The sequence below is a fragment of the Physeter macrocephalus genome, chromosome 17 (genome assembly GCF_002837175.3).
Source record: "Physeter macrocephalus isolate SW-GA chromosome 17, ASM283717v5, whole genome shotgun sequence".
Taxonomy (NCBI): domain Eukaryota; kingdom Metazoa; phylum Chordata; class Mammalia; order Artiodactyla; family Physeteridae; genus Physeter; species Physeter macrocephalus.
The window spans coordinates 51,944,068-51,968,391 of NC_041230.1; the positions used below are offsets into that span (position 1 = coordinate 51,944,068).

At 50.1% G+C, this 24,324-nt stretch overlaps 1 protein-coding gene across 1 annotated transcript in view; it reads right to left on the minus strand.

Annotated features, from left to right (window-relative positions):
• Window positions 1–24,324, minus strand: part of COTL1 (coactosin like F-actin binding protein 1) — a 45,541-nt gene that overhangs the window by 5,976 nt on the left and 15,241 nt on the right. Inside the window, exon 3 of the mRNA XM_007122804.4 lies at window positions 11,178–11,335. Coding sequence (XP_007122866.1) covers window positions 11,178–11,335 — 158 coding nt within the window. The remainder of the gene's footprint in view (window positions 1–11,177; window positions 11,336–24,324) is intronic.

The following is a 24,324-nucleotide window of genomic DNA, read 5'->3' on the forward strand; positions in this document are numbered from 1 at the left end:
CTCACTTCTCCGCATCCGACCCGGTAGGCTGCTCCAGCCTGCCTGTCCCTCCCATGTAAGCATCCGTCATACCCTCAAGGCTAGCAAAGCCACAGGCCAGAGACTTCAAAGCAAAATATGCCAGTCTGGGGGCACTGTCACCTGTGGTTCTAGAAAGATCTTCATGTCTGGGAACTCGGTGTCCCTGGCTGATAGCCTCCAGACAGGGTCTCTCCCTTTTCTGCCAGTGCAGGACTTCTCAAAGGAAGAGGCCTCATCCAGCTAAAAAGGACTCCAAGGTGGTTTGGAAACACACCAATCAAGTTCAGGACACATTCTGTCCCTGTGACTTTTCTCAGGGGCATTTAAGTTCATGCTTCAAAGATATAAGATGGACATTGGTCTGCTTCCAAGGAGGGCAATTCCAGGGAAGGACTGGGGTTAGGAACTGGGGCTCTGTACCTAGTCAAGAATCTATTTGAAAGGCTGGTTTAAAAAGTGTAGAAGTATTTTCCTATCCTTGGTTTTAAATCACTTCATTTTTAAATGGCTCCCAATTGCCTGGGTTTAAACCCCAGCTTCAGTCCTAAAACGTGCTAGGAGTAGTTTGTGCCAAATTACAAATAGGGACAGCTGTCCATACGCATCTCCAGCAGCCTGACCCTCCCCAGAAACTTACCCGCCCTGAGCCTCAGTCTCCTCATCTGCAAGCAGGGACAATAAGAAGACCTACATCCTAGGGCTGGTTGTGGGGATCGGATGAGTGGGCAGTGGAAGTGCTCAAGAATGATTAGGTGGGCTTCCCTGGTGGCGCAGTGGTTAAGAATCCGCCTGCCAATGCAGGGGACACGGGTTTGAGCCCTGGTCCGGGAAGATCTCACATGCCGCGGAGCAACTAAGCCCATGCGCCACAACTACTGAGCCCACGTGCCGCAACTACTGAAGCCCGTGTGCCTAGAGCCCGTGTTCCGCAACAAGAGAAGCCACCGCGATGAGAAGCCCGCGCACCGCAACGAAGAGTAGCCCCCGCTTGCCACGACCAGAGAAAGCCCACACGCAGCAACAGAGACCCAGCGCAGCCAAAATAAATAAAAATAAATAAATAAATAAATAAATAAATAAAAATAAAAGCTGTGTGGAAACAGGAAAAATTCATTATATATATAAAAAAAGAATGATTAGGTAATATTTTAAATGATCCTGGGTTACCTTTGTTCTCAAGATTGTTAGGGGAGTCTGAGCTATAAAGAAGTTTTCTGAAACACTCAGAGCAAATGCACAGGGAGTGGCTAGTTCCTCTTCTCTCACCCACACTGATTTCTCCATCCCCACTGTTTACTTTTTAATGAAGGGAAATCTGGAGAATTCCTCGGAATAAGCGAGGTAGTGACGTTGGCTCTCCCTGCCCTTGCAGAAAGAAGACAGCTTGATAACAGGTTTTTTAACCAGCTGCTCGTCCAAAAGCTGTGTGTAGGATTAGCCACAGGCAGGAGGACAGAGAAGAAGCCTGTTGGGGTAGAAGTGTGTCTGGTCTTCTACCTACAACATTAGGACCATGGTGGGTAGCTACCCTATGCAGAGAATACGGGTGCTGGGAAGGTCTGGGAAGAAAATAATGAGTGGGAGTCTTTGACAGTTAAGTTTGTGATGCCAGCAAAACACATCTCTACAAGGCAGGGCCGGGGAGGAAAGGTGACCTTCGTTGTATCCAAAGACAATGAGAGCTAATGCAATTCGTTCTTCCAATAAACACATGTTTACTGAACACCTATTATACGCCAGACACTCTCCTAGGCCATGGGAAGTCAAAATCTGGTACTTACAGGTCCCTCTGAGAGTCTAAGAGCAGAGAAAGAGAACCAGGGGACTCTGAAATGCCCCGAAGGAAGCCATCAATGGCTCTGGGCCCTGGTTTCCACCTCTGTGAAAGAAGAGGGCTTTCTTCTTTCACAGGTTCTAGAAGGCAGGTTCGGCCAGCCCTTTCCCCACCAGCCATCTGTGGATTTGCACCTGAGCCTCCAGAGCATGTGGGACAAAGTTCCACCTTGGACACAAGAATCCAAGGAGCAATGGGGAAAACTGGCACAGAACTGTCAACTTTGGGATTACAGCATGCCTTTCGAAAAGGAGGCCTTGTGCTAGTAAACTCTTGCAAAAAAACGGGGGATGGAACCTCCCCTCCCACATGTATGAAATGGGACAGGGGGTGGATGAGACACATGCTGGCCACAATATTGTATCTTTTCCCCCAAGGAGGCGAAGATTAATTATAAACCAAAGACCTTGGTGTGCTGAAGAAAAGCAGTTCGTCCCCAGCAGCCTGCATCTTGCTAGGAGAAAAGGCACCCTCCAAGGAACATGGGCCTGATGAAAATGCACAGTATCAAACCTGCCAACCCCTCCTGGGTCCCCTACAGCTTCCCTCCTACAGCTATTCTACAGCACCTCAGAGACCAGGGTTTTAAAAATCCTTCCAGCAAGGTGTAATTTACTCAAAAAGAACAGGTTCTTGTAACTGGCATGAGTCACCACCGACAAGGGAAAAACAAATAGATCAAAATGGTATGGTCCAGTGTTTGACAGATTCGGGAACACAGGCACCTGCGTCACCACCACAGGGCAGAAATGACACGACCCTATTTCACTAAGGAGAGGACAAAGGACAAGAGAGAGAAATGTGGGGGCATTTCGAGTGGACACAAGGTAGTTGCCCAACACAGATGGATGGGGGAAAGCATGATGTCTTATAGCATGCCGGGGTAGGTTTGGGTCCAAACCAAATAGGAGCAGCCATCCCTATGCCTTGAACCTGACCCCTGCAGGGCCACCCACCTTTTCAGCATTTGAGTGACTGCCTGGATTCTGACACCCCCTGCTTTCCTGACCATGGACATTTACAGAAGCCCTGACTCCATTCTGCCCGATTTCTGACTATGGTTCCATCTAGATCAGGGATGGTAAGAATAGGGGAAACCAACTCTGCTCTCTCCTCCAGTATCCATGGCAGACATCACAAATCAATCGTGGCACTTTCCCCACTGAGTCCAGACTTAACCTCAAAACCCTTAACCCAGACCTCCAAATAGCTCCTGCTATCGATCACTTGACAAACAATATTAATGTTTAGGACTTCAATTTCTGCCTGGTTGAAATTGTGCTTTTAGTATTTCTTGTTCCTCAGTGACACCCACTTTGGGGGCTTCTTCCCAAAGGAATAATTCAACAGAATTTTTTTTTTTTTTTTTTTTTTTTTCGGTACGCGGGCCTCTCACTGCCGTGGCCTCTCCCGTTGCGTAGCACAGGCTCCGGACGCACAGGCTCAGCGGCCACGGCTCACGGGCCCAGCCGCTCCGCGGCATGTGGGATCTTCCCGGACCGGGGCACGAACCCGCGTCCCCTGCATCGGCAGGCGGACTCTCAACCACTGCGCCACCAGGGAAGCCCTCAACAGAATTTTTTTTAAATTACAACACACATACTCACAGATGTTCATTGTCAGTAAATACCAGACTGCTTCCACTTGTCAACAGAAGTTGGGTAAATAAGTAAGTAGTATTTACATTGAACACTTCATACATAGCAGACACTTATGATATACAGTATTTTACTTAATTTTTACAATTCCATGAGTTTAGATATTATCATCCCCAATTTTCAGAGGATGCCGAAACTCAAGGAAGTAAAGTAGCCGGCAAAAGGTCGCACACATGGTGAGTGGTTGGGGTTGGGACCGAAACCCGTGTTTAACTCCACGCCAAGGTCTCTACCAGGAGAGTGAACACGCACACACACACACACACACACACACACGCACACACACGTACATGTAATTGCACATTCACTAACAGAATAGTATTCAGCCATTAAAATTATGAAAACTGAAAACATTTATGAAATGTTACATGAAAGGACACACTGTACCTCTGCTATGATTAATCACGTTTGTAATAACATGTACCACGTGGCCAGGGCTCCAGGGGAATGAGCAGAAATCGCTGTGCGGCTGATCATCATTTAGGTCCTTAATTTTGTCCCAACCATTTTCAAAACCACACCACCCTGGGATAAACCACCAAGGGGGAGAAAACAGAGAGCCTGGAGCTTGTTCTGGGAGGGTCTTTCAAAAGGCAGGATGTCCAGGGACAAACTATGACAAGGACAGAGTGGGGTTGGTCCATGCAAGGGAAGAGAACGAGGGAGGGAAAATCTGAAAGGCAAACGTAGAGAGTATAGGCAGCCTTCAGCCCCAAAAAGCACCGTGGGGTGTGCGTGCCACACACGGAGACCTGTCTGGACTCAGCGTTTGGGCTGCTTCAGTAAAGATCTGCACACACTCTAAATCTGGCATCCCCAGAGCATGGAAACTGTCTGCTGTTGACAGTGTTGGGAATCACCGTGTGGACATCAGGAGGCCAGCTGGCGGGGGGCAACCAGGCAGGCACCACGCCAAGGCCAGCTGGCCGAGGGCTGGGACCCGTCTGGGGTTTAGTGATGGGCACCCGGCCACAGCCCACTGGCAGAGCAGGCTTGTGAAAGCGGCTTCCATTTACACGCTGGGCTCAGGGCTTGGGCGTCTTCCTCTCCCAAGGGCTTTTGGTTGAAAGACCCAGGTTCCCCACTGCCCTTCCCATCACTAAAGCCGTCTCTGAGCCCCACCAGCTGGCTTCTGTCTTGACACTCACCTTGGCTTGAGGACTCACCCCTCCCAGCCTCAGTTTCCTCATCTGTATATTGGGTATATAATGGCACCTGCCCCTCCACACATGATCCCTGGCTCCACCGTTCACAGGCCGCTTGGGAGCTTTATATTTGTGTTAAATAAAGGACACAAGCACGGGAAAGCTCCCTTGCCTGAGCCCAGGCCCAGGTGAAACGCATCAGCACAAAAGGCCCTTTCTGGTTCTGAGAAGAATAAAGGGCCTTTCCACAAACCACGGGCTTGAGGAAGCATAAAACTCCCTGTAAAAACAAACAGCTGAAACCCTTTAAAGATGGATGAAGCGCCAAAGCTGGTCCCCCGAGGGCCAGGCAGCAACTAATGCTTTGCAAGGGGGAGCAGCCGCCCTGTAAATCTCATGACACAGAAGTGTGTGGGTTCTCCCGGCTGACCCAACCAGCTCTCACCTCTGCTTTTCACTGACACAAAGCAGAGCCTTTGGAAATTCCAATCCACCCCCAAATCCCTCCCTGAGTGTAAATGGCTTCCACAATTTAATTCAGCCCAAAGAGCAGTTACTGAACATTTACTAGCTTCTGTCCTAGGAATACACCAAGAATAAGACACAGACTAGAGCCTAAGTGAACAGATCTGTTTTTCTTCACTTTTTAGCACCGGTTTAGTACTTTTCTAGGTTTGAGAAATACAAATAAAGCGACCATGGTCCCTGCCCTTGAGATTACTTTCTAGGGTCACTTAATTATAATTCATGGAATTTGGGTCATAGTATCGTACAAACAGATAAAGGAGCAATTAATTCTGATTGAGGCTGGTAGGAGAATGGGGTAAAGAATAAGGGTTTTGAAGGAGGAATAGGAGTTCATCGGTCACTAAAAGGAGGGACCTTTTCACATCCTTTACTTTCCTTTAATCCTTCCAACAGCTCTATGAAATTTTACAGTCTCTTTTTCATAAGTGAGAGCAGAGTCTAGAGATAAAGTTACTTGTCCAAGGTCCTAGGATGAAAAGTTGCTAGAGCTGGAATATCAACTTGGGTCTCACTCTCCTTAAGCCCATGATCTCTACCATTTGACACAGCAGCATTTTTTAAAAAAAGAAACACTGTGCAATGATGTTCAGTTTCCAGTTTAAAAAAAAGGTTCTACCATCAAGGAGCTTGAGAACCAGATCAGTAAATTTAAAAAATAAATGTAAGAGGTTTGTTCCTGCAGAACTTCTCAGAGCCTTCTCAGAGTGCTAGAGGACTTTGGGAAACATGCAGTGGGGTGAAGTGACAGAGTCAGGGCCCCAGGGGCCAGTCTGCAAGCACAGGGGACATTGAGCAACTTCCCCAACTTCCCCGGACCCCAGGCTCCTCATCTATAAAGTGGGGATAATGACGGGACTGTCCTTGTTGTGAAGAAGAAATCATTTTAATGTGTGGAAAGTCCTTGAAAGCGCCAGGCATGTGGTAGCGGCACAATAAAACTCTTATTAATATTACTACCACACTGGTACACAAACACGACCCTCCTGGAGGAGAGTTAGGACATCTGGTCCTGGCCCTGGGGGTGGAGGGGGTCCAGAATGTAAGCCAGCCCTGCTCCCGGGGTTCAGAGGCCATCAGGATACACTACACTGATGATTCCATGCAGTCACTGACATGCCCGTCCTTCCCGCCTCTACTTCTCCTTGGAGGAAACACTACTCCCTGCCGTTCTTTTCCCAGCGCTGAAAGCGGAGATCTACCTCTGGTTACTTGGCTCCGTGAGCATTCATATGATGTTAAAAAATACAAAATAGATAAAAGGACCGCGTGAACATAGCGATTCCACAAGGCCAGCACAATGCTTCAGCGACCGAGTCTGCTCTAAAGCAAGACAGCCTGGCCCAGCGCGGCAGATCTCTAACGGGCGGGGGGAGGTGACTGCATCGCCCCTGTCATCCCACAGAGGCGCCGGAACAATGGGACGGGTGTTGTGTTGCCGGCACCAGCCGGGCATTTCTGCGCAGCAGATGACGGCTGTGAGGACGCAGCCGCGCACCCTGTCCACTCAGCACATTCCCAGGGCCCGAGTCCGGCTGTCACCGTGGCCCAGCCCAGCACCCGTCACTGCCCGTGGCCTTGCTGGTCTTGTCTTGTTTTCCACCAGCCGCAGATGCAGCTCAGGATCTCAGCCCGGCTCTGAACACAGACTAAAGAGACCCAGAATCAAACCTCCCGATTTTTAACTCCTCTGGGCTCCAGCCCCGGGCCTGCTGCTTGTCAGCCATGGGTTCGGGGCAAATCCTATCACTGCTCTGGGTTAGGGTTAGGGTTAAGGTTAGGGGTCCCCTTGCTGATGCACCTGTGCGCAGGCCCCAGGCTGGCACCTGAAGGAGTCTGGATTGTTTGAAGTCAGCACCAGTAAGGGTGGGTGAGGCTCGGGACCCTTCCGTGTTGTTGATGGATGAGACTGGATGGCTCAACAATAAGATTCATGCCAAGTGTCCCGGGCTCCACAGCCTAGAAAGCTGTGCAACGTTGTGCTGTCTAAACAGGACAGCTGGGAGTCATAAGAGCCCCACTTCCAGGCCTCTAACCAGAGATCGTTCTAAGCGCTTTCCGTATAGTTGCTCATTTAATCCTCACAACGACCGCAAGAGTCAGACACTATACCAGCCCAGTTTTAGCCATCAGGGGAGTGAAGCCCAGAGGAGAGCAACTTGCCCAAGGCCATACAGTAAATGGCGGGGCTGAAATCTGAACTCACCCCATCTGGTTCAAACGGCTATACCCCAGACCACGACACTACAGACTGTCTCTTTGTCCGACAAAGTGAAGTACGGTTCATTTAAATGTAATGTGCCGTCACAAACAAACTACCCCATAAAAATTGAAACAATTTCAGAATAAATCAAAACAGAATACGACACGGCAGGTCAACTCATCCAACTCATTTTTAAATGGGGAAACTGAGGCCCAAGAAGGGAGAGAGACTTGCCCACAAGCAGGCAGGTGGCGTAAAGATCCGCTCCTCTTGATTTCAATGTCTCTACATTAATTTACATTGTCTACATCTCATACAAAGCATAAGGATGTGGGTATATTGTTTTTATTACTACAAAAACCAAGGGTTACGAGTAATCTGAAACTAAAACTCAATCCATTTATTCTTCACATGGAAACTGTGGTAAAAGGCAGCTAGGGATGTGATCCTGTCCCCAAGACACGGAATCCAGAATGGTCCATCTGGAGTCCCCTTAGAGAACATCTGTTCTGAGTCCCCATTAAGCAGAGAGGACAACTGGGACACCAGGATCCCCATGATTTTAGTGACTGTCAGAAAATACCATTATGCCAGTAAAATCGACCCCTTTGTAATATTAACGGCTGTATTTGCAACTGTAGTATAAATGTGGGGTCCTGTGATAGCTTCGGGGAATAAACCTTTTTAAATGCAGAGGTGGAAAATGCCAAAGGTAATGGTCAAAATATCAAATTGCACCTGCAGTTCAAGATAGAGGCCCTGCCCGCCCCCGCCCCCACCCCCACCCCACCCCACCCCCACCCCCGCCACCGGAGGGGACGTCTGTGCTTTTCATCTACCAGCATCCCTTTCCTGTTGTGGCCTCTCCCGTTGCGGAGCACAGGCTCCCGGACGCGCAGGCTCAGCGGCCACGGCTCACGGGCCCAGCCCCTCCGCGGCACGTGGGATCCTCCCGGACCGGGGCACGAACCCGCGTCCCCTGCATCGGCAGGCGGACTCTCAACCACTGCGCCACCAGGGAAGCCCAAGCATCCCTTTCTTTTAACAATCGGAGCTGCCAATCATGAGACCCCACCTGCCTGGTCCACAGGATGTGCCAACTGGATCATTTTAAGGGAATGACTGACACTGAAGGAGGGGGGCTCTCTCTTCCCCTGGGATCAAGACCGAGAAGAACCACCATGCCTGGACCATTTCTCCTGCTGCACAGAGGCCACGGGAGGCCAAATCCAGAGGACAGAGGAAAGAGAAATGAAAGGAAGATACTGCTTCAGCCCTGGATCCAGCCACACCTAAAGCTGGCAACCCCTGTGCTTCCCAGTTCAGAGAGCCAAGCAATTCCCCTTTTTGCTGCAATGTATTTGAGTTCGCAAACAAATGAATTATAACCAATACTCCCAATTGAAGTTACCAAAGAATCATATTTCCCCAAATCACCCTCTTAACCCACTGAGCCAAACTGAGAAGAGTTCTAGATATATAAAGAACTCTGCAGACTGCTAATAGGTTCAGAGTTTCCTTTGGGGGCGATAAAAAAAAGTTCTGGAACTTTCGGACGATGGTGATGATTGCCCAACACTGCAAATGTACTTCACGCCACTGAACCGTACACCAAAAGGGCTAACACTTCACGTTACTGTATTTTACCACAATCTTAAAAATGGAAAGAAGACAGGAGCATTGCACGATTCAAAAGACTGTCCCCACTGGACGCAGCCCAGCAAACATCTCCCTGTGTGCCCTGTTCTCCTGGCTGGCCAACAAGAGGGCTAAGTGTGGAGGGCAGAGTCCAACAGGAGACCTTGGGACTTGGACATGCACTCTTCTGCATTTTCCATTCTGTTGCCATAAAGGAGACCCTGGAAAGCTCGTTAACCATTAAAACCCCCAACTGTCCTGAAGAAAAATAGCCCGTGGGGTTGAGTAGGTGGCCATCCAAAGCGAGGGTGCCGGTGCTGCAGAGGGTACCAACCGCAGCGTTCACTGGTAATGCTGATTAGGATAGGAAGTAAATGATATGTACTGAACACTTACTATGTCCCAGGCACAGCGCTAACCCATTAGGAGGTAATCTGACAGCCTCTACGTTTTTAAAGTGATCCTCACCCCTCTGATGATCTGGAACCCCCATCTCCTAAAAGCATATTCTAAAGAAACGATCCAGTGGATGCCAGAAAGGAGCTGCATGTGTTAAAATGCTGGTTAGGACATTATTTCTAACAATAAAAACTGGAAGCAGCTCAAGAGGTCAACACCAGGGGGATTTTCGGTACCTCACAGTACGCTTGTGAAATGGGACGCCCAGCCGCCAGAAAAACCTTCATTACAAAGACTCTGCGGCTACATAATTTATGTAATTATGTTATGTTAGAAAAAAAAGAAGAAGAAGAAGAAGAAGCTGATTAGGGCGTGATTCACAGGCTGTGACCGCAGCAAGGTGAAGAGGTGAGCTCCCCCGTGGAACTCGTAGCGAAGATGGAAAAATACACTGTAAGAATGGAATGATAGGACGATTTTTTCCTATTATTATTTTTTAAATAAAAGTTTCATTTGGGGATAGTCGGGGATTTACAGAAAAGTGGCAAGAGACAATACCAAGAGTTCCCATGTACCCCACCGGCCATTTTGACAATTGTTAACATCTTATGTTACCGTGCTACATTTGTCACAGCTAAGAAGCCAACACTGGAACGTGATTACTAAACTAAACCCCAGACTTCATTCCGATTTCACCAGTTTTTCTGTTCCGGGATCCAATCCAGGACACCACAATGCACACAGCCGATTTCTGTGTCTGTGTGTGTTTTGTTTTTGGTTTTTTTACAATGCAATGGCTTCCTTTTGTACATTCACAGATATGTGCAACCATCACCACAGATTTTAGAATATTTTAGAATATTTTCATCACGTCAAAAAGAAGCCCTATACCCGTTAGCTACCACCTACCTAACATGGGTTTTAGGAAATTGTTTTGCAAAACGGAGAACCCTTTGGCAAGGAGAAAACTATCTCCCCTCCACCTCTCTTCCCCAGTTTATCTTTCTGGAATTTGGATTTTATTTTTCTCAGCATGACCCAGTGTCCTAGCCCCAGATGAATCACTTAATGTCCATTTTTGTTATGTCCAGAATGGAAAAAAAACTTTAAAATGGGGAGCTCTACAGGTAGAACTGTTTAGAAGCTCAGAGACAAAACCAAGGGTACACCCACCTTTTCCTCCTCCTCTCCGTCTAATAGGGACACAGGAGTAAGTCAGCCATGGCCAACGCCCAGCTACCCAGACTCGGAATCTCTGCCACTGTTGATATAGCCTTTGTCATTCTATAGCCATCAAAGTCATCATAAAACCCCTGCTGGTGCCCATAGGTTGACATTTATTCATTCACCAAGTGCCAGTGAGCACCTACTGTGTGCTAGACACCATTCAGAGAGCGCTCGTGACTTCTCCCATTGGGTCCTCATGGCCACAGTTGGAAGTCACCCATCACCCAATCAGGAAGTGGTGCCATTTTGGTCATCCCTCTGCCCCACCCCCAGAGGTAGACACCAGCCACCACATTTCTAGTATTTGATGGTCAGGATCACAAATGCGGCTACCACCCCAGACAGCAATTTGGGGTACATCTCACCAGTGGTGCTAGTGGTCCAGAAATGTAGCATGACACGTTCAAAGTCACAGACCAAGGAGCCAAGCCCAGCCCCTTGTGTCCCTGCCGGATGGTGACCCTTTGTGGGATGTGACCAGCACCCCCACCCCCTAAAAGAACCTAAAAGAACACAAGGACAGTTACCTGCACCACCTCCTTCACCAGGGTCTTGTCCGTGCCGGTCTTGGCGCGCTGCAGCCCGCTGACATTCTCGCCGATCCATGTGATGAGGGCGAACTTGGACCTCTTGCTCATCGCGTCCCCGGTGGTGAAGCGTACGAAGGCAAACAATCGGACGTCATCTGCACCAACGGCAAAGGGAGGGCACGGTGCTCGGTTAAAACGCCCCCAATCCACATCCCCAGCAGGGGCTCCGGGCCACGAGGGTGCCCAGAGCCACACGGCAGGAGCCAACATTCCCTCGCTCAGTCTCGACAACAGTGCCACAGGCTGGGACGCCCATTTCACAGATGGGAAGTGGAGGCACAGAAGGGCCATGTGACACTCCCGAGGCTGCACAGGCAGACGGAGGCCAGGCCTCTCTGACTACCATGCCTGCGACCCTCCCCTCCCCCATACAGTCAAGGCTCAAATTCTGAATCTGATTTAGGGAACAGAAGTTCGTCGACTCTTTTTAACCCCAAATCTTTGAGGCTCTATTTGGAACAGCAAAGCCACACGGTGGAGAGATGGGAACTGGGCTGGGGTGGGAAGGAGAGGAGGAAACAAAGACGGTGGCCCTTGTTCTGGTCTGGGATATAGCTCTGGGTCCACTGGGCATGGCTAGCTTATGGCCGGACAATTAGGCCCATAAAGAATTCTGGGGCTTCCCTGGCTGCGCAGTGGTTAAGAATCTGCCTGCCAATGCAGGGGACACGGGTTCGATCCCTGGTCCGGGAAGATCCCACGTGCTGTGGAGCAACTAAGCCTGTGCGTCACAACTACTGAGCCTGCACTCTAGAGCCCGTGAGCCACAACTACTGAGCCCGTGTGCCACAACTACTGAAGCCTGCGTGCTTAGAGCTCGTGCTCCAAAATGAAGAGTGGCCCCCACTCGTCGCAATTAGAGAAAACCTGCGGGCAGCAATGAAGACCCAGTGCAGTCAAAAATAAATAAATAAAAATTAATTAATTAATTTTAAAAAAAGAATTCTGAGTATTTTTCCACTGGGTATGCTATGCTTGTTATATGGTATATGTTTGTTTTTATTAAAATGACTCTGGGGGCTTTTCTGGCCGACGGATCTACAGTTAAGTCTGTGTCATTGCCACACCAGTAATCTCATCATCATCACTTCAGAATCTCTGTCATAGTACATTGTGCTAAGCTCCCCCATCCTCTGCTGCTGTGCATACCAAAATATCAGTTGGTATTCTTGAGTTCTGAAAGTGACGTGTGTGTGTGTGTGTGTGTGTGTGTGTGTGTGTGTGTGTGTGTGTGTGTGTGTGTGGTGTCCACCTCGGTACTCTAGTCATTAGGGGCTGGGTCATTCTTCGTGCTGGGGCCTTCGCTGAGCAGTATCCTGGCCTCAACCCACTCAATGACAGTATCACACCCCCCGGCCCACTAGGACAATCAACAGCGCCTCCAGCCATTGCCCAACGTCCCCAGGGGGGCAGAACCGCCCGCAGGTAAGAACAAATTCTAGACATACTTTGTGTCCCCATTTAATCGGGACCCTTTTGTGTTTTCCACCAAAATCCCGCACTTTTTGTTGAGGGCATCACATATCCTTACGCAGATTAATGCCTAAATAGTTCACGTGTCAATTGCAGTTATCGGTGAAATCTCATTCCACCCTCCCCCAGCCCCCCTCCCTGCCCCGCCCCGTGACGGCTGGTACACGGGATGCTGCTGGTTTGGGGTCATGCATCTTGCACCTGCCGCTTCATTCAGCTCATACTCTCAAATGGCTTTTCGTCGCTGGCTTTAGGATTTCTCAGTGACCCAATGACCCATCGAGCTGTGTTTCCCAAGCATTGCCTACATCACCTGGGATTCTCGCTAAAATGCAGATTCTGATTCGGCAGGTTTGGGATAGGGCCCCAGGGTCTGCTTTCCTAACTAGCTCCCAGGTGATACTGATTTTGCTGGTCAAAGGTTCACACTTTGAGGTTTTATGGCTTTTTTTTTTTTTTTTTAAATCAAGGTGGCTTTCTTCCTAGAATCATTCCGGGTGCCTCCATGCCAAATCCCACACAAAGTAAAGGTTCTCACCAAGATCCAAGGCCACCAGCCCTCTCAGTGTAATTGAGACACAGTCCACTACACTGGCTGGTTAGTACCTCAAAGCACGAGCTCATCCTAACAAGCCACGCTGTCTAAGGGGGAACCATCTGACCAGGGGAGCTGAGACACAGCCCTGGCAGGCCACCGACTCCTGATCCAAACTCCACATGCGGGCATTTCTTAAAGGAAACAGATCATAATCGCCATTCACGCTGGCACAGCGCCTTTCGGTTTACGGGTCAGTATTCATTGGGTCTTTATAAGGATGCTGGGAGGTGGGCCGCGGGGTCGGGGGGGCATCACTGTCACCCCCATCAACATCCAAACCACCGTTTGGTAGATGAGGCTGGGAGGTTGTGTGATGTGCCCAAGGTAACATGCCAAGGACAAAGCCAGCCTGAAGCCAAGGGCTAGGACATCTCGGGGGTGTGTCTGCCCAGCCCCCCTGCTTTAGGGGACCGCCCCACCCAGCCATGGGAGCCTGGTGGGTGCCCATCCTGGGACCTGACCACGGGGGGTCAGGCAGTGAGGACAGACCGGTGTAAGGGACACTTCACAGGCCAAACTGACATGGCTTGGTGACCAACTGGCTGTGGGAAGTGAGGAAGGAAAAGTCCAAGGACAGGAGACCCTGTGAGCTCCATCTCTTAGTCCCGGAGGAATCTGACTTAATCCCCAAACATCGGAGCCTCGCTGCCTCATCTGTAAAATGGGGTGATTTTTTGGGTCCTCCCCATTTTTTTTCTTTATTGAGGTAAAAGTCACACCACAAAAATTCACTATTTTAAAGCACAGAAGTCAGCGGCATTTAGTACATCCAAAATGTTGTGCAAGCATTACCACTATCTAATTCCAGAACATCTGCGTCATCCCCAAAAGAACCCCCTACCCACCAGCCGTCACTTCTCACCCCCCACCCCTTCCCCCAGCCCTAAGCAACCACTAATCTGTCTTCTGTCTCTGGATTTGCCTGTTCTGGATATTTCTCACAGATGAAACCCTACACTATGTGGTCTTTTGCGTCTGGCTTCTTTCACTCAGCATGTTGGCAACATTCATCCGCGTGGTAGCAAGATCTTCATTCTTTTTTGGCTGAATAATATTCCATTGTATGGAGGGACCGCACTGTGTTCTGTTCATCCATGCATCCACGGATGGACACTCAGGATGTTTCCAAATCGGGGTAATTTTGTACCTCCCTCCTTCCTTGGCCATGAGGATTAAATAGGATGCTGGCCCGACATGGTAGAACCTTCTCCCCGGAGCCTGAGCTGCCAAGCAGAGCTGCGGGTGGGAAGTGAGCACAGGAAACGAGGCTGTCCGGGCTGAGGAACTGAAATTCTCGCAGCCACGCACAGCCGGTGCAGGACTTTCGTTCCCGAGCATTTCCGAGCAGCGAGGCCGCTTTTGGGAAGCCAGCACACTGTTCCCAGTGTGGTTGGAGGAACAGGAGAACCAGCTCCAAAGTGTTTAATTAAATTGCAGTCTTGACTTGAGGGGGAGGCGGGCCACACCTCAGATGCCTCGCGCCTTGTTAAGGCTAAGACAACACCAGCAAAAGAACTCGCAGTCTGTTTCCATGGCAACCACTCTATTTCCCTTTTCCTCATTGGTCAGCCTGGTCGTTTGGGATCCCGTGACCACACTTGGATCCCAACCACCCCATCACTGGCCAAACTCAGTGGGAAAGTTACAAACCATGTGTCCCAAGTACCAGCCCAGGACCTGGCACAAGACAGATGTCCGATAAGTCAGTCTCATGCCCACCTCCAAAGACACAGGGAACCTGGCTGGCTTTTAAGACCTTCCAGAACTGCAGGCCAATGTCATTTAAATTATCAAGGCCGGAGAGACTGCTTTCCTGGGTGCCTGTTCGGTGCTTATCTGACAATGGTCTGGCCGGCAAGATTGCTGACGTTTTTGAAAATCCCAGAGTCACGTTTTGCTTACAAATGTCTGCCACTCGGGATTTGGCATGACAGTGAAAAGTCAGCTGAAAGTCTGAGATGAAAAACCTGTTGGTCTGAGTGACATGTTCACAGCTGCCCACACAGACCTCTGTCCCCCACGCATCCTGAAGGAGGTCCTAAGCCCATTTGACCTCCAACTCGTCAATGCAGGAGGAAGTTCTCATTTAGTCGCTAACATCCTTCCTCTGAACAAACCGGGCAGACCAAACACGGATGTGCACATGGGTGCGTCACCTGGAAGGCAGAGCTTGATCCCATCACATATGCGTATATGAGTGTGTGTGTGTCTGTGTGTGCATGTTCGTGAGTGTGTGTGAATGCATGTGTGGGCACATACACACTAGGATGGCAAAACTGGCCGGAAGAAGGTTGGTACTTGGGGTCACTGTCACCCCTGGGGTGGCACTTGGTCCCCAATGGGCCAGTGGCACACCTTTCCAGTCTGAGGTTGAAAAGTGGAGGTGCAGCCCTGGACAACCCTGGTGGGGGGCCCCCGGGCCCAGGACTCACACCAGGGGACACACACTCTGCGCTCCCTCTGGGAGAGGTCCCAGCACAGCTGTCTACACCTGCTGCCCCCCTGGCCGTTCAGCCTCATCATGCTGGTCTACAGCATCCAGCCCGAGTCCAAGTTCTGGAATCCATTAGAGACTCATACCCTCTTCATACCAGCTCTGTGATGAGACCAGATTCCTGAATGCCTCTGAGCCTCAGTTTCCTCATCTGCAAAATGGGTCAAATACCTACCTCTCAAGTTGGTTGTGAGGATTAAATGAAAAAGAGAGAGATGTGAAAGGCTTGCCTGATGGGGATGGTGACTATTTTTCTATCCCTATCTGTCTGGTGAAACTGCCCTCCGAGGTCCACAGTGGCCTCCTAACTGCCAAACCCAACGGGACAGCCTCGAGGACTTCCCTGGCGTTCCAGTGGCTAAGACTCCATGCTCCCAATGCAGGAGGCCCAGATTCGATCCCCGGTCGGGGAACTAAGATCCCGCAAGCTGCACGGTGTGGTCAAAAAAAAAAAAAAAAAAAAAAAAAATCCCTCCACCAGGACAGCCTCCTTGCCTTCCAGCCTCTCCGCTGGCTTTCTGTATTTGCCAAACTTACGCTCACTCTGCTTGATTTCAAAGTAGGGCCCTCCTAGGCACACACAGTCATGTGGCCGCTCGTCCCATGAGTATTTCTTGAGGACTTACTGTGTGTCAAGCACAGTGCCAAGCACTAGGGGGCACAGATAAGACCAACAAGGGTCCTGAAGAGGACAGAGGCTGTTTACTAAGCACTTATTACGCGCTAGGCGCCGTCCTAAGCACTTACACGTAGCTGCACGTTTGTCCATCCCAACCTCTCTGTCCGGTCAGCACTGCTCACGATCCCATTTCACAGATGGAGAAATTGAGGCTCAGAGAGGTGAAGTGATAAGCCAGACATTCCTTTTCTCTGATTACATCTAGAGCAGCAGTTCTCAAAGTGTGGTGCTCAGACCAGAAGCAACAGCATCGCCCAGGAACTCATTAGACTGTGAATTCGGAAACTCTGCGAATAGAGTTTGGGAAGCGAGTTTGAACGAGCCCCTGGGGGATTCTGGTGCCTCCAAAGCCCGAGAACCACTGACCTAGAGGAAGAGGTGAGAAGAGAAGATGGGGTTTTCAGGTCGGAGGAACCACTCTCCCGTGGCCGGGAAGGGGAGTGAGACAAAACGTCTCATGGGCAGAAAAGGTGAAGTGCCCAGAGTTCAGCCTCACCCACTTCCTCCCCACCAGCACCTTTTATTTTAAGGAATTGATCTTGTAAAGGAGATTCCCGTATGGTGTGTCTTCCCAACACTAGAATTTACAGAATTTGAGGCATCTAGGCGTGGTTCCCTGAACATCTCCCCATCAAAGACCAGTGGGACTGTCCCCGCAGAGTCTCCCCCTTCCCCCGAATCCCACAGCCCAAGACAGAAGAGCAGTATTTAGAGAAAGAGCTGCTGAGCTACGGTACTGGTAATAGGGAGTTTTTCTGTGACCTCTATATGTCTGCTGACATAAGCCATCATTAACAACGATTTCCAAATGCATCACAAAACCACACAGAGCCCCATCTCAGGGGAGCCATCAACCGATGACAGAGCAAGGTTGGGAGCCCCGACCCCGAGGACCATCAACACCACCGCCCCCTGCCTTCCGACCTTCGCTGAGGTGGCCCCAATTCGGGACTGTGGACACCCTCCCCTCCCTCGCTCGGTGAGAGTCTTGTTCATGAAGAGATGGTCCTCATAGGGCGTTCATAAAACTCCACTCTCAAAAGAACTTGACCCTTTGGTTGGTCGGTGAAGCCTCATCACGGGCCAAGGATGGGTTATCAGTGTGAAACAGCTCCTGAACCAGTCAATGCCACAGCCCTAAGGACCCCTCAGGACCTAGAGACCCCAGGCAGGGCCCACTTGGTTCAAAGTCCTGTTCCTCTTTTCAAGGCTCCTTGCCTTCACTGACTACGTAAGTTAATTTGCAGCATAAAGTCATTGCATGAAAAGTTCCTGGGATACTGCCTGGCAGAACTGTGCTCAGAAACACCGGCAGTGGACTTCCCTGGTGGCTCAGTGGTTGAGAATCCACCTGCCAATTCAGGAGACACGGGTTTGAGCCCTGGTCTGGGAAGATCCCACATGCCGCGGAGCAACTAAGCCCGTGCGCCAGAGCTACTGAGCCCGCGAGCCACAACTACTGAGCCTGAGCTCTGGAGCCTGTGAGCCACAACTACTGAGCCCACGTGCCTGCAGCCTGTGTTCCGCAACAAGAGAAGCCACCGCAATGAGAAGCCCACATACCACAATGAAGAGTAGCCCCCACTCACCGCAACTAGAGAAAGCCCGCGTGCAGCAATGAAGACCCAACGCAGCCAAAAAGAAAAATAAAGAAACGCCGGCAGTGGTCACTAGGCATTCTCTCCTTTGCAGCCCCTTCCTCCCCCGGCCCTCCTCTATCCCCCCTCAACCCTGCATTTCCCTCTCTCTCTTGTATCAACTGCCCTTACCACCCCCTCCCCTTCTCCCATCTCTTCCCTCCTCCAGCTCCAGTCTAGGGCTAGAAAGGAGGGAGGGACTTAGGAAAAGAGAGTAGAGGTAAGGCAGGAGGTGGGGGGATATGAAGGAAATAGGACGACACAAAGAGGGAGAGATGACCACAGAGGGCATGGGAAGAGGGGTGAAGAAAAGAGGGGGTTCAGATTTATCTGGAATCACCAAGGCCACCAGGATGAGCTGCTCTAATAAATTTCCCAAAAACTATGAACGGCACATAATCCCCACCAAGCTCTTAATGACTTCCTGCCCTCTCCCCACCCCTCCCACCCACACTTCAAATCTCCTGAGGCTCAGAATCACTGAGGGACAGATTCTGACTGGTCACACACACACACCCAGTATGCTCACCACGGTGACCCTGACACAAGATCCACATTGATCCAGGGTCCCCACCTTCTCCCAGAAAAGACCCTTGTCTTCCCCTCTGCCTTTTCCCAAAGCTGGCACTGGCTGGAGGACAAAACCCAGAGGAGACAGAGGATCTGCCACAAGTCAAGCAGTGTGAGGTTTCCTCACACTTTTGCAAATGCTCTGAACAATTTTTTTCATTACACACAAAACACATACTAGATGTAGAATAATTAGGAACACAAACAAGCGAGAAAAAAAAAAAGCCTCACCACCTAAATAACCCTAGTAAACTCCCTAAGTGGCACCTAAGTAAACCTTTGGGTGCAAGTCCTTTGATCTCTTTAGCTGCTTTCATATCTGTCCAATTCTTGTCATATCCCCAGCACAAACCACAGCGCCAGCCACATAGTAGGCACTCAATAAATATCTACTGGTCAACAGAAAGAAAAAAAGAGAGAGAGAGAGAAGTAATCATTTCATAATTTCCGTCCAACACTGAACTTCAGAGCAAGACAAAAGAAAGGGGGAAGGAGACAGCAGGAAATTGCCCCAGAGCTGGGCTGAAGCTGCCCTTACCTTATATAGACTCCCTAAGAAGTTATGCAAATAAGGTTCAGTAAGGGAAAAAACAATCCACACGCCAAAAAGCTGAGCTGTCAGCTTCCACCAAGCAAGCTCCCTAGAGCGGGCATGAAAGGAAACAGGAAAGAATTCAAACATCCTGCCGCCTGGGGTAGAGGGACAGCTGGACAGTAGCCACAGCTGCTTCATTTCCAGCAAGCTGCTGATGTGGGAGCCCAGGCAGCGACAAAGACCTGGAAGCGCTAAATGTCCTCTCTCTCTTGGACACGGAGGACAAGGGCTCCATGGATGTGTATACAGTCCTTGCATGTGAGATCACACGGTCTATGCACATTGATTCTTTGTCCCACCCCTTCCTCAAAGCAGTAGACTTCTCAAATGATTCCTTCCTCGTTGCATTTTCGTGAAATGAATGACCCAGCTTTCCTAGTTTGACAGAGAGCACAAGAAAATGGAGTACAGATTAGCCAGAGGAAAAGAAAGATGATTACTTTGGTAGAACCCTCAGGGAATGGGCTGATCTGGAGACCCAAATTATCAGGATAGCGAAAGGTTTTCCCTCAGTGACAAAGCACCATAACTTTTTTTTTTAAGGATTACTTTTACTTCCTTAAATGGAAGTCAGTGTGTTACATCTGGCTTCACCTTCTGACTTAGAGAACAGCGGCTGCAACCAGTTCCTGGAGGCTCTGAGTACATAATTGCAGCATTGACAACGAGACACTCTGAAGACACTGAAGGATTCGGTGTCTGATTGCCTGAGCACTACATGCCGCGGCGTGCAAGGCTCTGCATTCTCGTATCCACTTTCTATTGTTTTGCTGTTTCTTCCATTGCTGTTAGTTAGTCATTTGATAAACACTTGTTGACAATTTTTGGTTCAAAGATTTTGCTGAATAAGACAAAATATGAACCCTCAAAAAATACACAATCTAGCGGGGCTAATAAGAAAAACTAAGTATGTGGACACAATGAAGTTAGCACCATAGCCGCGAGGCATCACAGGGCCTATGGGAACATCAAAGAAAGAAAGAAATTAACTCTTCCTGTGGGGGTGGTGATCAGGGCAGCCTTCACAGAGGAGGTGACGTTTGAACCGGGTCTTGAAGGATGACCGAGAGTTCATCCAGCTAACAGGGTAATGAGGAAGAAGGGGGCCCACGTTAACAACTTGAGGGATAGATTCTGATAGGTTCTCTGTCCCTGCCTCAGAGCCCCCAAGTGGTGGGGACAGACACACAAGTGGTTTTCATCCCCGTAGCTGTCGACACTCGCAGCCCTGGAGTCTGCCCACACATTTACAACTGTGTCAACTCACTCTTTTATTGATTCTCTCAGTTACTAACGCACATGAACATCCAAGACAGACCTTCCGCTGTCCTTTAAGTACCCACGTCCGACGCAACAGCTGCAGGCAATGAAACATCTCCGGGGCACCAGTTTGGTGCCAGGCGCTGAACTTGAAGATGAAATCCCAGCCGTGGGTCCGGTGCTGTGTCTGGCTGTCAGTCCTCATCAGAATTGTGGAAAGGCTCAGAACTGAACCTGGCACAGAGGCAGCGACACTAAAAACGCCAGACAGTGTGATGATGATAAGGATGTGCGTAACTATTTCAGAGCACACGGAGGCAGCGGGAAATGAGAGCCGGGAGATGATCAAGTTCACGTGGGAGCACGAGGGGCAGGGCTGAGCGTGTCTGGGGCGCGTGGGTTTGGAAAGGGGCCGTGGGGAAAAGCAGGTCTGACATGGAGGGAAAAGTGGCAGGCAGAACCACAAATGTGGACGTGGGAAGGAACGACAGGAAGGCCCAAGGCGAAATTCTGCAAGGTCGTAGGACAAAAGTCCTGGGAATAAAATGCATGCCGTTCAGGCAGAATCAGTCCTCTGACCCCAGCTCCCTGCACACGCAAGGCCACCACCCTGCTGGGTTTCTGTCATCCCCCTCATCCCATATCTTCTTTTCTTTTTTCAAAACAAAATTTATTTATTTATTTATTTATTCTGCACCAGGTCTTAGTTGCGGCACGTGGGATCTTTCATTGCGGCACGTGGACTCTTAGTTGCGGCACGCATGCGGGTTCTAGTTCCCCGATCAGGGATGGAACACGGGCCTCCTGCATTGGGAGTGCAGAGACTTACCCGCTGGACCGCCAGGGAAGTCCTACCCCCTTTCTTCTTTATGTTTTAAAAACTGAGGCTTCCCTGGTGGCGCAGTGGTTGAGAGTCCGCCTGCCGATGCAGGGGACACGGGTTCGAGCCCAGGTCCGGAAAGTACAGGTAAGAGTTTGATTCTGACACCAATTTCAAAGCAATTTAAAAACTGAGGCTTCCCTGGTGGCGCAGTGGTTGAGAGTCCGCCTGCCGATGCAGGGGACACGGGTTCGTGCCCCAGTCCGGGAAGATCCCACATGCCGCGGAGCGGCTGGGCCCGTGAGCCATGGCCGCTGAGCCTGCGCGTCCGGAGCCTGTGCTCCGCGGCGGGAGAAGCCACAGCAGGGAGAGACCCGCGTACCACACACACACACACAAAAAATGAGATAGTTACATACCATAAAATTCACCCCTTTCAAGCGTACAATTCATTGGTTTTTAGTACATCCACAAGGTTGTGCAACCATCACCATTGTCTATTTTAGAACATTTTCATCACCTCAAAAGGCGACCCCATGCCCAGGAATAGTCACCCCCTGTCCCCCGTCGCCACTCCTGGCAACCACTAATCTGCTCTCTATCTCCATGGATTTGCTTCTTCTGGAAACTTGAAATAAATGGAATCCCACGACATGTGGCCTTTAGGTCTGACTTCTCAGCATAATGTTTCACTGAGCGTCATGTTTTCAAGGTTCACCCATGTCATAGCGCGAATTAGTACTTCATTTGTTTTTATGACCGAGTAATATTCCATTGGTGGATGGACCACATTTTGTCTATCCGTTCATCAGCTGATGGACATTTGGGTGGTTTCCACCTTGGGGATTGTGAATAACCCCGCTGTGAACATTCATGTACCAATTTTTGTGTGTTTTCATCTCTCTCGGGTAGATACTAAGGCATGAAATAGCCAGGCTTAACCTTTCAGGAAGTGCTAAACTCTTTCCCACGGCGGCTGCACCAACACCTTTTATTATAGTCTCCTTGTGCGTGTGAAGCGATACCTCACTGGGGGTGGATTTGCATTTCCCTAATGACAATGATGCTGAGCAGCTTTTCATGTATTTACTGGCCACGTGTATGTCTCCTTTGGAGAAAGGTCGATTCAAATCCCTTGCCCAGGGCTTCCCTGGTGGCGCAGTGGTTAAGCATCCGCCTGCCAATGCAGAGGACACGGGTTCGAGCCCAGGTCCGGAAAGATCCCGCATGCCGCGGAGCAACTAAGCCCGTGCGCCACAGCTACTGAGCCCGCGCTCTAGAGCCCGCGAGCCACAACTACTGAAGCCCACATGTCTATAGCTGGTGCTCTGCAACAAGAGAAGCCCCCGCGATGAGAAGCTCGTGCACCGCGACGAAGAGTAGCCCCCGCTCGCCGCAACTAGAGAAAGCCCGCGTGCAGCAACGAGGACCCAACACAGCCTAAAGTAAATAAATTTTTAAAAAAATTTTTTTTTAATCCCTTGCCCATTTTTTACTTGGGTTATGGGTCTTGGTGTTGTTGAGTTGTAAGAGTTCTTTACATATTCTGGAAGCTAGACCATTATCGGATGTCTGGTTTGAGGGCCTCCCCTTTTGCCGGGCTCTTTCCTCACCCAGATACCCACATTCAGATCTTGCCTTAGCATTACCTCCTCTTTAGGCCTCCCCCGACCACCCTGGCTAACAGTGGCCTCCCCACAATCCATCTCTGGCCCATTGCTTCGTTTCATTTTCTTAGCACTCATCTCGTTCTGAAAAGATCAGATTTGCTAGCTTGTCTATTAGCTACCCCTGCATTCCCACTGAATGTAAGCTCTGTGATCTGGATCCCCCAACTTCCCCAGTACCAAGAGTGCCTGGCACGTAGTAGGTCCGCAATGTACATTTGTTGGGTAATGAGTAGTTACAAAGCGCCAAAGAAGAGAGTAAGTTACTTTCCCCAAATCGAACACATGAGAGTAGGTTTTGGCAAATCAAGAACAGAGCAAGTGGGACTTCCCTGGTGGCGCAGTGGTTAAGAATCCGCCTGCCAATGCACGGGAGGCGGGTTCAAGCCCTGGTCCGGGAAGATCCCACATGCCGCAGAGCAGCTAAGCCCATGCGCCACAACTACTGAGCCTGTGCTCTAGAGCCCGCGAGCCACAACTACGGAGCCCTCATGCCACAACTACTGAAGCCTGCGCGCCTAGAGCCCGTGGTCCGCAACAAGGGGAGCCACTGCAATGAGAAGCCCACGCACAGCAACGAAGAGTAGCCCCCACTCGCCACAACTAGAGAAAGCCCACACGCAGCAACGAAGACCCAAAAAAAAAGGACAGAGCAAGTCATGTAAATCAACTATACTTCAATAAAATTAAAACCAAAACAAAACAAACACAAACACAAAAAAACAGAGCAAGTGGTATCCCAGCTCAGGGCTGCAAGAGCTCGCCGGAGTGAACACAGGCTCCCTCCTTGGTTGGGCAGGGAGCTCACACAGGGGTTGCACAGAGCCTGGCTCTTCTCACTCCTCCTCAGAAGCCCCAGCGTGTGACCCAGAAGGGCCTGCGGCCTGCCCAAGGCAGCAGCTTCCTTTATTTGCAAACCATGAACAGTGTATACTCCATTCTAGAGCCAGGGTAGAATTATAGCCAATAAAGAGGAAGAACACGACTTCCGGGTCAGATCAGGTGACCTCCAAGGGCCATCCTTTCAGTCAAAAGTAGCAGAGTGACAATTCTTCCCTGGGAAGAATGGAGGCGTTTGAATTACGGAGTGTTGCTCCCCAGAGACCATCACAGGTCGTTCACTTGAATAAAGGCAGAAAAAGCACCTCTGAGCTGCATATTCTTTTTTTTTTTTTTTTGCGGTACGCGGGCCTCTCACTGTTGCGGCCCCTACCGCCGCGGAGCACAGGCTCCGGACGCGCAGACTCAGCGGCCACGGCTCACGGGCCCAGCCGCTCCGCGGCACGTGGGA